At 36.8% G+C, this 18,235-nt stretch overlaps 1 protein-coding gene across 1 annotated transcript; it reads right to left on the reverse strand.

The window, feature by feature from the left end:
• Window positions 1–270: 270 nt before the first annotated feature.
• fabp4b (fatty acid binding protein 4b) lies at window positions 271–1,049 on the reverse strand. Its single transcript, XM_028470482.1, has 4 exons — window positions 928–1,049; window positions 670–845; window positions 503–604; window positions 271–385 (listed from the first exon to the last, which is right to left on the reverse strand). Exons 1-4 carry the CDS (start codon window positions 998–1,000, stop codon window positions 332–334), a joined length of 405 nt encoding a protein of 134 aa, XP_028326283.1. The 5' UTR covers window positions 1,001–1,049; the 3' UTR covers window positions 271–331.
• Window positions 1,050–18,235: the final 17,186 nt, after the last annotated feature.

An 18,235-nucleotide genomic window follows, 5' to 3' on the forward strand; every position in this document is an offset into this window, starting at 1 on the left:
GTCTGCTTTCTGTGCACCATAGACATTTTGAGTTTTGCCTTCTTTTCATCACATTAGATTTAGCATTTATACATAAGTGTATTGTCAATTTCCATAGAGGGTAAGAGTTACTTATTTACTACAACTGCAAAAGGTCCTTTAACTGTTAATTGGTTCACTTTTAAAAGTGAAATACCCATTTATACACTTTATTTTAACTGCAGTATTAATGCCTGAAGATAAACACTAAGCAGCATTAACTTTATAATGTGAAAGATTGCACAAAACAGGTAAGTTTACAGATGGACTTTATTGATTTGGCATTAGCCCAGTTCCAGTTTCTCTTTTTAAGTCAAGCAGCCCTCTCATAAGTCCTTACTGCAACAACATCATCCATGAAGCATTTCTGTTGAGGTGAAACAAATTAAATCATGTTTTATAGAAAAGTGCATTTACAAAAAAATGCATTGATGGTAAAAAAAAAACAAATAAACAGCAGCTCACTGATCCATTAGTTACTCACCGCTATCAATTTCCCATCTTCAATCTCTCGTTCTAGAGTGGTTTTCTTGTCCTCCCACACCTGCTCCTGCACCAGTTTGCCATTTGACAAATTGAAGGTGGTCTGGAAAGGCCATAAAGTCAGTCAGCAGTTTGAAAACTCAAGCACCTCCAGTGATAGTGACACACCTTGGTGTTTCTTCCATCCGCTGTGGTCTCGTCAAACACTTCGTCCAGCTTGAACTGGATCTCTGTGTTCTTGAAAGTGCTCTCAGACTTCATGGTAATCACCTGATCATCACCTACGCTGATGATCAGGTCGGGTTTGGCCAACATGCCCATTTGACGGGTTGGGAAGCCCACACCTGCAATAAAAGGTGGTACAAAATAGTTACTCCACTCTAATGTCTATGCACAAAACAGGAAAAATGTGCAGTAGTAGCTTACCGATTGCTTTCATGTACTCATCAAAGTTTTCACTGGCAGTTAAAGTCCATTTTCCAACAAAACGTTCAGCCATGATGGCGATACAGTGAGGTGCACAGCACAGTGTTGAAGAAGTCTTAGCAGGTCAACGGGAACAAACCAGTGAGAAACCCGCCTATTTAAAAGGCGGTCGAGCACGTGTTGGAGTCCGAGCTACCAATCAAGAGCAGCAGCTGGTGTTACTGTGGAAACGAGTTGATTAGGGGGCGTGTCATAAAAATCAGACTATCAGGAATGTTTTTTTTTTTTGTTTTTTTTTAATGTTGCCAACGGGATTAGTGAAATGAAGGGAGCTCTAGCAGTATTTGTTGCACTTAACTCTTCACAAAGCTAAAATGTGTTCAAACCCAACAAAACCGATTAGTTTCATGATATATAATTTATTTATTTTTTATTTTTTAAACTCATTTATTACAAACTGAGTTGACACAGTCGAGTCCAAAGTATCGTGAGGCTTAAGTTGAGGTTTTCCTGCAGCCTGCTTTTAATCTGCACATATTGTCTATTTCATTCATATAAAACCAGAGGGTGAAATGGTTATTATGGATATGGACATGACTTCCTGTGTGAAACACGAGGTAGCAGCAAGCGATTTGACAATTAATTTGTCAGTAATAATTAATTTAGTTTGTGGTTGTGCTTTACTGTAAAAAATAAAAAATAATTTAATGAATGAATGAATACAAAAGAAGAAGCACACACAAACAAAACGAAATTATAATTGAAACCCCCTTGTAGAATCTCTCTCGTGTTCTCGCAATGTATAAATTCGGTCCTTTTATTCAGGCTAAATGAATTATTCAGTCTAGATTTAACAAAGTTGTCAGTTTTCTAATGCAGGTTGACTGCTTTTAAACTCAATTAAATCCAGCATCTTATTTTGATTGAACTAGCATTTTTACATTATCATTTCTAACAATTATATTTTTACAAAATTAAATTAAATTAAAAAAGAAAAAAAAAACAAACAAAAAAAACCCCATAACTAAATGGCATTAGTTTTGTAGGAAAACGAACCTGTTTTATTGGCGCCTTTTTCATGATGTCGTTTACCCAGTAGATGGCAGCAGGTGAAAGGCAGGTTCAAATTTAGCTTAAAAGCATGCAATAAACTTTAAAGAAAAAGTGCAATATCTTTGATTTTAAAACAGTTTTTCTTTCGGTAAAATACCTAATACAAAAATAATGAACAGGTAAAGACACCTATTTGATTCCAAAAGAACTCAAATTATAAATACATATTAATTAATAGAATCTTTGATCAGTCACTTTTTTTTTTTTTTTTTTTAAATCTTACCTTGAACAAATACTATTTTAATACATATTTCATAGACATAATAATCATAATGATGCTGAAAACACTGTCAGCTTTAATGTGGGACTCAGAATAAACTTTTTAGTTGTGTCTCCATTTTTTTTTTTTTTTTTTTTTTTGCTTCGCTTTGCAGTAGATATGTTTTATAGTGACTCAAAAGAGTTTTTGAGAGATTAAAAATAGAATTCTGGAAAATGATTGGTTAAATGTTTCATGTTGAGAATAATAAATTTAAACTAAAATATATATACAGCATATGTGTGGCGTAAAGTGGAAATCCCAAAAATGCTCATTATAATATATTTTATTTTGCAGAAATGGAACAAAACCATCATAAAACATAAAAATTGGTGCACCGACAGGCACATCAGATGTTCACATCATATATATATATATATATATATATATATATATATATATATATATATATATATATATTCAATTTGGCTGGATTTATTTTAAAAAGCTGTTTAACAAAACCAAATAAATATAATTTACGCATTTTAAACCTCCAAGTGAATGTAAATACATATAAAGTACAGTTTCTAAGCATTACATATACTATATAAGACACTTTTTTTTTTTAAATGTATTTATTTCGAACGAACAAATGGAAAAATGGATGAAAATAAAAACTAATAAACGAATCTTAACAGAAATCTCTATAAAATGAAAAAAAGTCAATATAATACATTTGATTTGTTCTACAAGGGATAGGAAGAAACCAATGCTTGTCAAGTCCTACCCGCTTTCTTCACCATCAACAACTGCACAATGTCAATATGTACGTATGTGTATATCATCTCTGTAAATTCACACCATTTTACATTTTGTTCTCTGTTGTCCATACAATAAAGAAACGTTAATAGCTCAGTTGTCATCGACATGAAATGAAAGCAACTTGGATCATTGATTTATTGACCTACTAAACCCATTCATCCTGTGCATGGCACAATGCAGGCAACTCACAGGCACAGACACACAGTCCTGTGGCCAATAGGAACTCTAGGAAATGCAATATAAGCTTTTTGGACTATTCTGGGGACTGGAACTGAAAGTGTCCAACGGAGACCTGGCCAAGCTTAGGACAAACATGCAAACCACAGAGGAACTAATGCCAGCAGCGCTTAAACAATGATCTCTGAGTTATAAGGCATGGATGCTCACCATTGTGCCATTAATCTATCCATGGCTGAAACAAACATGTCAATAAAGCTGTCACACATTGGAAATACATATTGTCCGTGATTAATTAATTGCTTTACTTTAATGCTGAGTCAGTCACAGATATTGAGCGATATCAGGAATCACCAACCTTTCTGAAACTGGGAGTTACATCAAACGTATTGACTAATCAGAATGGCTACCGGTTTGATATACAGCACTTTCATTAAAGACTAAGATAATAAGAAAACTAGCAGTAACTGAAAAAAGTTGTGAGAAACGTTTCAGCATGCAACGCTTTTTTCTTTTTTTGTGTTAATTAATGCAGTTGTTAAATTTTCATTACATTTCATAGAAATCTTTATGTTCCTATTTTAATAGCCACTAACAACGTTTTTAACTTATTGTAAAACATGTAACATTTGTACAATTTAACCATTTTGTAATATTTTATATTTTTTAAAACACACAAAATCATATCAGCGACACTTGAACAAATTCGCCCCAATATTTCAGTGAAAATAAACATTTAAAAATGGGTACCTTAATACAAAAACTTGCATAGCAATATTTATCTTACTACATCTGTCATCTGTATTTATCTTTGTGGGATTGAAGCCTGGAAAGTAAATCAGATTTTGGACAAAGCTCCTTGGTTACCATGTGCTCCTGTTGGAACAGGCCTGAGGGAACCTCTTGTGGTCCATGCGGGCTCTCTGGTGGCCGCGGACACCATGTTGGTGACCACTGAGCTATTACATTAATTGTTGCTGACCAAGCTGATTAGCGGATGACTTGTTTTTCAGTCACCTGCTGTTTCCCTGCATACATCCAGGTGCCATCCAACGGGTAAAGAGCCTATTTAATGAACATGAACTCTCACTGGCATCCACAGAGAAGTCCTTTCCTTCTGGTTTTCATCAACACTTCAGCCCCCATTGATAGAAGAACAGTGGCCATGAACAAAAGCTGTATATACTGTACAAACACAGCTCTGAGCGGCAGCACACTGACTCATTCTTCAGTGTGTGTGAGAACGAAGGGGGACCCCTTTCAACTTCTTTGTGTTGGTGTCTGTCAACAGTGTAGTTGGAGGCAGAGCCCATTGTGGCGGCCGGTGTTTCGTATTGACACAGGGCCTCGTTCAGCTTGTTCCCAGGGTCCAACCTGAGGACTCATGAATAATGGAGAGAGGATCCTCAGGGCTAAGGAAGAGCTCACAAGTCTGAATGAGTTTGTTATGAAGCTAAACTATAGCCTATACTGCCTCACAGGCCAGCAGGTAAAACTAGGGTCACAGATGCTCATGAACTCAATTTGACACAATGACAAGCAAAGTGACTGATTCTGATTTCGGTTTAATAGAGGTAAAACTGCATTTGCTTCATAAGTAGATCTTAGAATTACCTTTTCACGTGGTTGACATCTTTTTCAAACTGCGTTTTCCTCCTCTTGGCCTAAACTGACTTTTCTATTCTGGTAAACCTTTCCCTGAGGTCGGGGATTAACATGTCTTATGTAGAAGCCTTAAAAAGCCTCTCAGGAGTCCTTTTCAAGTACTGTACTTGAGACACGTTCCTAATCTGTTTTCTCTTTATAAAACAAACTCACAGTCAACGTTTGATCGTTCAATCAAAACCTCCAGCTTTTGTGTCTGGATTCCAAACGACTTCTGTTTGAATTTAAACAATTCTGTTGTAGTGAAACTGGATTTGCTCAACTCTGCACTGAATACTAATGTCAGTATGAGGGAGCTGAGAGTCGACATGTGTCCATGTTCTCTCTAAGATAAGAAACACACAGTATGTGTTTTTACTGTGGCTTCGTCCCATGCTCCGAAAATATGTGAAGTAAACTCGTATTTGGAAATCAGCCATTGGGATGAATGGGTGTTTCATTTGGATAGTCTGTCTCAATGACTGCTATCATGTGGTATGTCTACAGGGTTGAGGTCAATTACATTTCTCAGTTACAATTACATTTTCAATTATCCATGTTCAGTTACAATTCAATTACAATTACATTGACCAGCATTTTCTCCATTTACAGTTCAATTACAATTATTCTTTAATCCTCAGAAAGTCAATTACAATTACGTTCTTAAATACAAAAGTTAAATTAAAATTCATCACAATTACTGAGCCTGAAATAAACGACGTAATAAAAGTCAACCTTCCTCCTGTGTTAGCTTTCTGTTTGCTTATTTCTTATGAATCAGCTGTAAAATACACTTAAAACAAATATCTATCGTCTAATTGATTTCATATTTATTGGTTACCTTGTTAGGCTTCTTAATCAATGAAAATATAGGTTTTAATATTTTTGGTTCATATGTGTAGAACTGTATATAGAACTGTAACATGGTTCCCCAGTTTTGTGTTAAATTATAATTGACAGTTTTTACACAGAATTTTCATGGTAATTACAATTACTAAGTCAATTATCCGAACTCAACTACAATTTAATTACAATTACGATGCCAATAGATTTTCAAGATTACAAATACAATTATAATTGCAACATCATTGCAATGAATAATCAATTATGCGATCACAATTATAATTGACCCGGTCCCTAACCCTGCCCATCTATAGTGTGCCCCAATTTCCGATGAACTTTGACATGATAAAAAGCGAGGATATTACGATCAAATTAAAGAAAAGGTAGAAGTTGAGAAAGCAATTTTACTGTGTGTGTGTGCGTGTGTGTGCGTGTGTGTGTGCGTGTGTGTGTGCGTGTGTGTGTGTGTGTGTGTGTGTGTGTGTGTGTGTGTGTGTGTGTGCGTGTGTGTGTGTGTGTGTGTGTGGCAGAGGTCAGAGAGGTGCCTCTTTCTGGTGTGCTTTGAGCTTTTTTTTTTCATGCTTCCTGCTTTGATCTTCTCTCTCATCTCTTCATCCCACACGCTCCCTGCGCCTCAGGCTTCTGGTTAGCAGCACACCGACCGTGGGGCTCGAGAGGGGCGAGGGGAGGGGAGGTGGGTTATACGAAGGGGAGGGATGGCCTCTCACAGAGACGATGCTTGTTCTGTCAATGCAGGGAGAGCGGCCCATGGGGCACACAGCCACCGGGTGCAGAGTGCAGTGGGTGGAGGGTTCACCAGGAGCTAAAGCGGTGCACACTGTACGGCTTTCTGCTTTTCTTTTATGCTCTCTCAGATCACCAAAGCAATAGGATGGGATTCTTGTGTGAAAAACAACTGCCACAGTGCTTTGAGGGTGGCCTTCTGACCCCTTACAACATGGGAAAGTGCACCCCTCCGCTACTAATTATATAAAGCTTGCCACAGTCATGAGAATCCCTTATAAATCACCCAGTTTAAGGCCACTCGTGTCTTTCTGCATCTGAAATTAAGCTGTTTTTTTTCTGTAGGCTGATTCAAGTAGCCTGTATAGAGCTAATAGTTCACTTTAGTCATTTATTTTAAATGTTCTATTAGGGCTGGGTAATAAATATATCGTGATGCAAGATATATCGAGTTTTCTATTTTGGCAATATAGAAAATGTATATATATATATATATTTTTTTTTTACCTGTTTTGATTTATACAATCAATCACATCATACAATTATTTACTATCATTCATAGAGTACAGTCAAACAGTGTCCATCTTTACAATGTTTCCATATATCTGATATATATATATATATATATATTATAGCTTATTTTGTATTAAAATACTCGTTTTAGGAGTCGCTGCTTCTTTTCCTACTTCTCAGAACAGCATGAAAAGCACAGTTAAATGGATTTCTGAGTGCACCCTAACCCAGACCTTCCCCTAAACAAGCCACACTACAGAACTCACTCGCACGTGCTGTCCCTTAGAGGAGAAAAAAAAAAAAAAGTGGCACATATTGTGCAGCTGTTGTTAATAAATTAGCCTGTGTGGCATTTTTCATCAGTGAATTTAACCCAGAATTGTCTTTCTGGTAAAACTTTATTGAGTTAAAAATATCAAGACTAATATCGTATATTGAGATGTGAGTTTTGGTCCATATCGCCCAGCCCTATGTTCTATTCTACCCACACTGGCCAGTGCATGACTCAGAATCACAGATGCAAAAGCCTCCAAAGCTCCCCATTCATTGCGGATTAATTAGTGCCTTTTATTTTGACATTTGGTAAGTGTTGGATCGTGCATGCAACTCAACCATCTCAGCAGATGACTGCACTAAATATTTCATGACAAAAGCTGAAGGCAGGGGAGGGGTGTACATAGGGAGTCGTATACCAGTACTTTCACATTCATTCCCTTCGAGACAATAGCAGAGATTATCAACATGTTTGACGTCTTCATTGGAGAACATGTGCAAATTTCAGTCACTTGGAACCATAACTAAGTGATACAAGGTGTGCCCCATGACAGAAGTAGAACGTATTTAACATTTTGTGCAAGAGCAAGATAAGCAAAATGAATATTTAGAATTCAACCTCATAATGGAGTAAAATTCTCAGGAGAAATGTGCACCAACATTGGAACTCTGGTTGTATTCTGATGCAGGTTTGTGTGAATGTGCGGAGAAAGAAAGAGTAAAGGGGGTTGTGCTAACAGGCTTTCTGCAGATCACTGGCAGTTTGACTGCAGTGGAGAGTAATGGGGCTGGCAGGGCGGAATCAATTACTGGCCACAACAGATTTTCCCACAGGTCAGAGCTTGGGAAAGCAGTACTTTACTGCAAAGCAGACAGCTGGCACAGAGCATCCACTGGGAAAGGAGCCGGCTCAACAGAAAAGAGACTGTTTTTTTTCTTTGATAAACATGTGACAGGCGATAACTTCACTCCTTTAGGTCTGTTTTTAGATATAGATATTAATGGATGCACACATTGCCTATTTGTTCACTAGAAGCAAATAAAAGCTGCAATAAAGCCACAAAAAAAAAAAAAAAAAAATCTTCATTGTCCAAAGTAATATGAGTCACTCATAAAATCATCAGTGACGTGTCCCCACATTGCCTCTATAAAACACACAAAGAAGCAATGGAGGAAGCACTGTGACCTTCTATTGCTGAACCAAACTAATAATTCATATGACTTGTATCTGGGCTCATTGCCTTGTTTGCTGTTAACCAAGAGATACCTTTGAATTAAAAGACCAAATCCCCCCCCCCCTCCACCCCAACCCCTCTTTGACCCACACAAATATGTGCACACAGACGCAAACACGTACACACTCTCTCTATTGAAATGCAAACAATGTTTTTCCTGTGACACCACAATGTGTGGCCTTAAAAGTAACTGGCTCTATGGGCCTCCCGTTGCGTTTATTTAGCGACCAGTCGTGTGATCTGTCTTCCCTCCATTGTGATTTTGCATAAGTTAACTGGTAACAACCAACCAAATCATCAACTGTCATCTGTTTTTTAAGGGTTTTTTTCTTTATTAAGCAGAGGTGACAAGTAACGAAGTACAGATACTTTGTTACTGTACTTAAGTAGTTTTTTCTTGTATCTGTTCTTTGCGTGAGTATTTATTTTTTGGTGACTTTTTACTTTTACTCCTTACTTTTTTAAACAAATATTTGTACTTTCCACTCCTTACATTTTGTTTCTTTTAAGATCTTCGAAGATGACGTCACAACGTAAAAAGACGCAAGATTTTGGTAGTTTGAGCTTTTTTCTGTTAGGCAGGTTCCTTAGTTTTTATGGTTTTCAAGTTTTTAAAAAATGTTAAACTCAACGCTGCTCCGGGTTTAATTGAGCATTTGCATTTATATTTTTTTCTTAAAACATCTTAGTTATTAGTTTAGCTATAATGAGTGCTAAATTACCCAGGTGTTCATAAAGGGTAGCAGATTTAATGGATTTCCATGTACCAGTTTTCTACAAGTCCTAAATAAAAGATAAGTCCAAAATAAAAGATATGGAATTTGCTGGTTTAATAACCCTGTCTTATTATTGAAGGGACATTTGCTTTACATGTTTACTTCAGGATATTTAGTAGCATGTACTTTTTTACTTTTACTCAACTAAGGGAGCAACTTCAATACGTTTACTTTTATCAGTCATTTTTTATTCAAGTATCTATACTTTTACTTGAGTATTGAAGACTAGTACTTTGTTGTTAAGCACGCACGTAACAGAGTTCACGTTGCGTTCAAAGTGTTGTCTTAATCTATTGCGAACGCTATTCAAGCTTTGTAATTGACTCCAAGCCACATAATTAACAACTAGTCACAAAGATCCTTAAGCTACTATGGAGTCCTAAGGGTCTTTCCTCGGAAAAAAAACAACAAAGATAGAGAAAAGGCTAAACAAAGAAACGAGGAAGTAAACATATCCTTCTCCTGCTTCACCTATCTAGAAGGAGCAGGGAGAACAGATGCCAACAAAGGCAGGAAAGTAAAGAATGAGAAGGCGAGAGTATTACGGACAAACAGTGGGAATGGGTCTCAGGCCCTGCATTCTGGTCTCTGCCCAATATAGCGCTTTGGGTGCTGACTGGATCGAGCTGGAACAGACAGGAAACTGTGGGTCATAGGATAACATTGTTGTATGAAAGCTGTCTGGGAGACATTTTCCTCGGTCGCACACCCTATTTAGGAACCAGCATGGGTGGCATTTTGTGCACCTTAGATAAAATGTCACACCTCATGTATACCAGTGCAGCCAAGTTAATTCTTCCCTACTAAACCCACTCCTGTCTGAATAAATCACGGGGGAGGAAATAGTTTAACTGTGGGCTTGTTGTCCCATGCACAGTACGCACGCACGCACACGACTGCAGCAGTTGTTGAACGACAGGTATAAGATGTCAGGGTGGTGTGCACACAGGATGCAAGCACGGCTGTGAGCGTCGTTGCTGCCGACAGCCCCAACGGTTGACATAGTAAATCAATCCTGATGGGAGGGGAGGGGGGGGGTAAAATGGAGGCAAAGGGCCATAGAGGAGGGGGTGCTTGTGGCCCAGTGGGACTTAGCCGGCCCCTGTCAGACACACTCAGCCACTCAACCAGCCAGAGTGAGACTGTCGACGGGTGGGAGAACACTCGCCGGGAAGCGCTCACACGGAGATTGAGTTACCACGGAATTAGATCAGAGTTGTGGGAAACAGCACCTCCTAAACACACTCGCACCCTCTCATTCACACACACATAAACACACGCAAACCCACCAGCACACACTCAGACCGCACTCTCACACACAAAGGGTCACCAAGGGAAACCTGAGGGAAGATTGAGGAAGGCAGCTGGGCACACGCCAGTTCCAAACAAATACTTGCTTATACCTTTTGGCCTCCAGGATTTGGGCAGAACTGCCAACCTGCTCAAGGTATTAAATGTAAAGATGTAAAAGTGGCAGTCACTGACAGGTGACCTTTAGGCAAACACACTCCAATGAAAAGGACTTTTTAGAGAATAAACAGCCTTCGTCACAAAGAGTGAAGCAGGAGAAAAATAAAAGACTTATAGTTTAATAATCCACAAGAATGTCATGTGAATGACTGACACTCAGGTGGAAGCCAAGGATGGCAGTTTTGATTATGTCACTTAGTTAAATTGATGCAAAAAGACTTCCAGTCTGTGTTAATTTTGACGGTAAATACAATTAATTTTTCATGAAAATGTAGTTGTCAGTACTTCTTCACTTATAGTCTAATTTTAGTCATCTAAATGACATTCAGATTTTAGTCAACTAAAATATAAATCATATATTTTTAAAAGATTAATTTACCATCCAACCTGATATGGGATGGTATAATAGTTTTGTTTTTATTAGTTGACTAAATATATCAATATATTGTTTTTGTTCAGATGCTTTTTTAAAAAAAAACATTTTTATGAATCATACCAGGGTTCGGGTCAATTACATTTTTCAGTTGCAATTATGTTTCCAATTACCCATGTTCAATGACAATTACAGTGACCAGCATTTTTTCTCAATTACAATCAAATATTAGTATGAAAATGGATGGATGGATGGATAGATATATATTTAGTATGCTCAGAAAATCAATTACAATTACGTTCTCAATTACAAAAGTTCAATTATAATAATCACAATTACTGAGCCTGAAATAAATAACCTAATAAAAGTTAGCCTTCCTCTTGTGTTAGCTTTGTTAGCATTTCTTATGATAACGGGTCATAAATAAACTGTAAAATACACTAAAAACAAATATCTATTATCTAATTTATTTCTTATCTATTGATTACCTTCTTAGGCTTCCTAATCAATGAAAATATAGGTTGTAATATTTTTGGTGTGGGCATCTGAGCCTTTTTTGTGTCATTATACCCCAAGATTTCATTTTTTTAAATGGTAAAATGTGGGAAAGCTTGATATGAAACATATTTTAATAATTGTTAACTACATATGTGTAGAACTGTAACATGGTTCCCCAGTTTTGCGTTAAATTATTATTATTTTTTTTAGAATTTTCCTGGCAATTGCAATTTCAAAGTCAATTACAATTCAGTTACGATTATGATAGCAATCGATTTTTTAAAATCACAATTACAATTATGATTACACCATAATTGTCATTTACGCCATTGCAATTAAAATTGACCCCAATCCTGAATCATACTCTCCTTATTGTCACTTAAAAGAATTTAGTTGACAAAAACTATGATGAACGCCAACAAAATGAACGCTGCTTATAGTGGCTTTCTACAAACCCATTATAATTTTAGAATTATACAACAACAGATGACTACAAAATCCAAGCCAACATTCCCCAGTCGTGTTAAGGCCATAAGTCAGTCATTAGTTGATCTGTGTTTGAATCTCAGAGCAGCACTAACTGGCCAACAGAGATTATTTCAAAAAAAGATCAAATACTCCCACCACATCCACTTGTACAAAGCTCCACTTGCTTCAAACGCCAACTTAGTCATCAATCGTCCTAATTCCAACTATTTACAAATGTCTGGCAATTTTAGAGCTTTGCACGTGTAGAACAAATTGCCTAGGGACCTGGAAGACATGTCAACTTTTACACTTTGCATTTAAAAATGCTTTAAAATCATACTTTTTTACCAATCCTAATGTATATATCATAGGGGTGGGAACCTCTGGGTACCTCACGATACGATACGCGATACAAAGCTCACAATAACGATTATCTCACGATGATACTGCGATTATCGATATATTGGTCAGAAATCAATCTACGATAATCTATGACAATTTTTATTTTATATCTGTGAAAGACAATATATTGAAAAAGTGTCCTATGAACAGTGATATTATTTTAGTGCAACATTTATGTAAATAAGTGTCAATATACCAATGTAAACAAATACAGTAAGTATCTCCAATAGTGCTTTCTGAAAACAAAAAATAGGGTCTTTCTTACCAGTGACACCATTATAGTGTAATATTACAGTAAACAATATATTGGTTCCTTCAACAAACAGTGACAAAATTTCTGTGAAGACCTACCTGCACATTTTAGTGAAAAAGCAGAAAAGCTTTTGAAAATAAGAAAATAAATCTTAAATACAAAAATAAATAAATAAATAAATTGATACTTAGCGCCAGTGACACGCATTCAGGGTAGACAAGGTAGGCAGTGCCTACCCAAGGGTGAATTAATATTTTGATTATTTGTTTTAATTATAATATAATTATAAATTATTGATTTTTCCAATAGCCTACAGTACCTATAAGTTTGAAAGTGTCCACATTTTGTGCGTTTCATAGCCCAAATTACTAAACAGCGCTATTTCCTGGAACAGCTGCACAGTCTCAGTCCGCTGTAAGGCAGGAGGAGGCCACGCCCCCTCCCAAAAGCACATTGCTGCTCTGACTCTGTTCCCATTGCGTGTTTTTACGTGATTGCGCATGCGCAGTCAGTTCCCCAAGATGAAAACCATTTACGTCCAAAGGCAGCTCTCTACGCTGCCTTGGACGTAACCGCGCTAAGCTAAATGCTATACGTAAGTTCACAGTACATTAGTAAATTGATGCCATGTGACCGCTGCTGCTATGTTCTCTAGCTAGTGGGTGGGATATAACACTACAGTCAGGATGACAGCACCAGAGATGATAAAGAAACTTTCTTTTGAGGAAAAATGACAGCTTTTAAAAGATGGGAGACGAACACCTGAGTTACCAGAGCTTCAGCAAAGGTAAGGTCAGAAAATTGTTCGTATTTTCTACAGTGAATGGAACAAAAGTAAGGATTGGCTTTGTGGATGCTCCTCACTGATGCTGTTCCGAGTTGTTGTTGTTGTTTGTTTCCTACACAAACAACGGATGCGCTGTCGTGTCATGAGATACTGTATATCTTGTTGGGAGAGTATATAGGCTATAATAAATAACTGTTTATGTTTCTTTAATGGTGTTTATGATATTGATTTTGTTAGATGGCTAAATGCTTGTTCATGTGTATCTTGTTTTTTCTTTCTTATTATGAATTTTATATTTTGATAAGCGCATTGAGATGACTTTGTTGTAAATTGCTTTTTACAAATAAAGTGGATTTGAATTGAATTAACACTTGCCAGCAGAAACATATGAAATTGTCATTGGTGGTCTCGATTTGCAACGTGCCTACCCAACCCTGGTGGTCACGGCACGTCACTGCTTAGCGCGAGCGTATCGATAATCGATCGTGCGATATACCGTCGTATCGGGATATCGTTACACTCCTAATATATCATGTATTTTGTTGGTCTAATGAAAATGTGTCTTGATATTTTTAACTGTCTTTACATTTTTTCTGTTCATTTTTTTTTTTTTTTATGGACCCCAGGAAGATTAGCAACCACCACAGTGGAAGCTAATAGGGATCCAATGAACAAAGTGTCATAACTGCAAAAACTCTGATGAGAAATGGAATTCAAAAAGTGGGCAAGGTGTTGAGCATTTGCAACTCAAGGAATAGAAATACACACTTTGCTTGTTGAATTGTTTAAATGTGTGTTTTGGGATATAAAAACCTAAATAGCTATAAATGTATGCTTGATTTTCAAAAAGAGTGAGGGACAGGTGTGTGTCCTTGCACGTGCATGTGTCAGTGGCATACTATTACTCACTTCATCACCAGAATGGCAGAAGCTTGCACACCGTATCTGTCACCGCTGAAACCTTCCTGACATTCTGGGAACAGCATTCTGGCTTCTTGCAGTTGCTCACTGGAATCAAGCTCTCATCCGCACTTGTCTCACTCGCTACGCACAGAGTTAACAACTGACCTGATGGACAGAGCAGAGAAACAGCTGCTGCTCTACGAGGTATGTTGTGGAAGACAGCCTGGGGGTGTGCTCCCACCGATGGCTTTAACAGACATGTCAGACCCCGAGCACCAACATTATCCTCGACTCAAGTTATTTCCCAGACGTTTTAGCACAGAGGAAACACTGACATTGGTCAGTGGTTTGTGTAGAAGTCAGATCTTTCACTCCCATATTTACTGCCATCGGTAAAGTCTTTGATAGCCTACATCAGACATGGACAACTGGTGGTACCTGGGCCAGATTTGGCTCTAGGTATAAGGCCCAATTACTTTAAAAGCCCACCCAATGACAGAAAAGTACATGAAAGAAAAAACAAAAAAATGCACTAAATTATTCCCAAAACACAAAAAACTACTCCAAAACAACACACAAAAATGACTACATAAACAGAAAAATGAAAAAATAAATATATATAATAGGATAACAAAAGTAAACAGAAATGACTCCAAAAACATGTGTTTTTCAGGAAATTTACTTTGATCTCCTGACATGTTTTGACTGTCAACTGCTAGTCTTCTTCAAAGGTGTCTGCTGATCGCTTTGATGTTTCCTTGACTTCTGCGTAATAATTCCAGCAAGTTCTTATTAAATAATATTTTACCGTTTCATTCATTCAAATAACTGATTTTCAGGAAATTTACTTTGATCTCCAGACATGTTTCGACTGATCAATTGCCAGTCTTCTTCAGAGGTGTCTTTTGATCACTTTGATGTTTCCTTGACTTCCACGTAATAATTCCAGCAAGTTCTTTGTCTTTTTTTTTTTTTTAAATAATATGTTACAGTTTCATTTATTTGGACAACTGTTTTTCATAAAATGTACTTTGATCTCCTGACACGTTTTGACTGTCAACTGCCAGTCTTCTTCAGATGCGTCTGCTGATTGCTTTGATGTATGACTCCAAAAACACATAAAATGACAAGAAAAACACACAAAATGACAAATAAATATATACAAAATGGGAACAAAGATACACAAAACAAAAATATGGGCAAAATATGATTAACAAATTTTTGAAAGCAGAAATATTTACCTTCTCTACTTTTGGTCAGTCTTGTATTAGGCTATATCTTTAACGTTAAATATAACTTTTAATGTAAACAGACCTGCCTAAACAATTGCTATTGATGTAATCACATTCATAAAACTTCCAACCTCCTTAAAAGCAATTGATAAAAGTGACAACAATATTACATATTTATGACGAGAATTTGGATCTTCTGTTCTGGTATTGTAGTTAGTCTGCTTTCTACTGCCATATTGTAAAGTCAACTATTGATTGCTATGATAAAACCCAAATAACATAGTTGGTTTTTAAATGATAACAGGTCTGTGTGTGTACTGTGTACATCATTGTATTCTGAAATTTGTAAGTCCATTGCTAACTGTAAACCTAAAAAACAGGCAAAACAAAAGTCTTAAAGAAATTGGGAGAGCTGGTGAGTAATTACGTTGAGTATGCAGGTTTCCGTAGGGTTTTCTAGTTTTTACGTATTGGCCAGAAACAGGTGTGTTGGTTTTTTTTAAATGTTGTCACTCTGTGTCTGGAAACATAAATAATGTTCAGTTCATTACCACCATGTGATGGCAATGGGAGGTTAAACAACGTAGAACCTATTTAGAACAAAGCAGGAAAAGATGATGGCAATAATCCATATGTATATCAAATATACATAATTCAAGGATGCATTACTCATCTAAATGTTTGGGTTTTTTTTTTTTTTTAACAACTTTGAAACCTTCAAATATTGACGCAATACGACAGTCTCGTAGAGCGTCGTCTATGTAGTAGAGTTTGCATCCTGGCCGTGTATTAGTTAGGTCACCGTCCTCTCACCCACTGCAGACCACCCTTGTCTCTTTGATGGTTTCACATCTTTTGCCTCGGCGTTTACTTTTCGGCTGCATATGCCATTCAAGCTTTTAAGAATGGTTCTGTTTGTTGTCCTCCCTGTTCAGAGCACCACTTTCACCCTTTGTGGATGAATGATTCGCTGGGAAGGTCTGCCTGTGCCAGTCAGTTGACCTGTTTGCTGTGACAGTGGAGGAGGTGGAGGGGAGGCAGTTTCCAGGGAGCTCATGGCAACGCTGACGGACTGTGGAGCCTCATGGCTGATCAATGCTGTTGTGAAAGCACACAGCTGACAGCAGACAAAGAACAACACTCTGTTAATAGACCACGTGTCCTCCATGACATTAAATAAGAGGAGGGTCGCTGCTACAATGGGGACCTGTTGTTCATGAACTGGGGTCTCAGCAGTGGGAACTGGGGGGGAACAGGGATATGCTCTCTGGGTTAGTAGGAGAAGAACGTTATTACAGTCAAGGCCAAATTCAGTAACGTGTGCATTGATACAAAGCTTCTTTATTAGCTGCGTCTGTTGCTGCCTTACAGATAAAAGCCTCTTTAGTCTGACACACCTCAGACTTTATAAAGTGGTAACTACGTATGTGAGCGTAGGTGGGGTTTCTCTGTATAGATATTAATATTTAAGTGTCCTTTAAAATTTTGGAGGGAATTTGAAAGTGGCTTTCAGTGACCAGTGTTTTCCTGTCTTTTAGTTTCATTGCTTTTTTTTACAGAATTTGTTTTATAGGCTTCAATAATAATAATAATAATAATAATAATGATAATAATGATAACTTCACGTGTAAGTTTTTGCTTTTGATTTGTTATGTTGATCATTAACTTGAACTACTGTTTTAGTACATCTAATGTATTAAATTAAATGTCATTTACTGTCATGGCATTGTGTTCCTGAGGTGCCGATTGTAAAGTTGTGCGTGGTAAACTAAACAGCAACATTTTTCAATGTTACTTTTGACCAGATTTAAAGCAATATTTGTAGTATTTCTTTTCTCGTGAAAATCTTATATCAATGTTAAATCTAAATCTAAACATAAATATAAATGTTAAATCTTGAGTTGAGTGTAAATGTTAAATCTAAATGTTGAGTGTAAATGTTAAATTTAAATGTCACAGGTGAAACAAAATATTTACCTAATATGCAAATTCAATGGAAGTACCAACATAAAACCTCACTGAATTTGCATATTAGCTAAATATTTAGTTTCACTCGAAACATTTTGATTTAACATTTCGATTTAAAATTTCGATTTCGATTTAAAATTTTAGAGTTAACATTTAAGAATTAGATTTTATATTTAACATTTAGATGTAGATTTAACATTTACCATAGACATTATGTGTTTATGAGAGACAAATTTCATAAGTTTTGCTGTAAAACTGTTCAAAAGTAACATAAAAAGATTCACATAAGTTTTTTTTGAAACGTTGTTTGTTGCTAAATGTTGCAAAAAAGTTGCTGTTTGTTTTAGCATGCGCAACTTTACAATCGGCATCCCATATCCTTTGATTTGGTTAGCAAATAGGCTAATATCAAAACTAAAAGTCTATCTTTATTACCTGTTTTCTCACATTAAACATCAGTCCATAGATATATTTTTTATGCCCCCTGTCATTTAAAATGTCAGCCTCATTCTAACTGGTTTAAAAGTCTCCAAGCCCACCCTGCCTGGCCCCGCCCACTTGCCCTGGTGTGAAAGTGTCCTCAGCAGCATCAGTGGGACTCACAGAAGTGTTTGA

This window comes from Gouania willdenowi, chromosome 16, assembly GCF_900634775.1.
Source record: "Gouania willdenowi chromosome 16, fGouWil2.1, whole genome shotgun sequence".
In the NCBI taxonomy this organism is placed as follows: Eukaryota; Metazoa; Chordata; class Actinopteri; order Blenniiformes; family Gobiesocidae; genus Gouania; species Gouania willdenowi.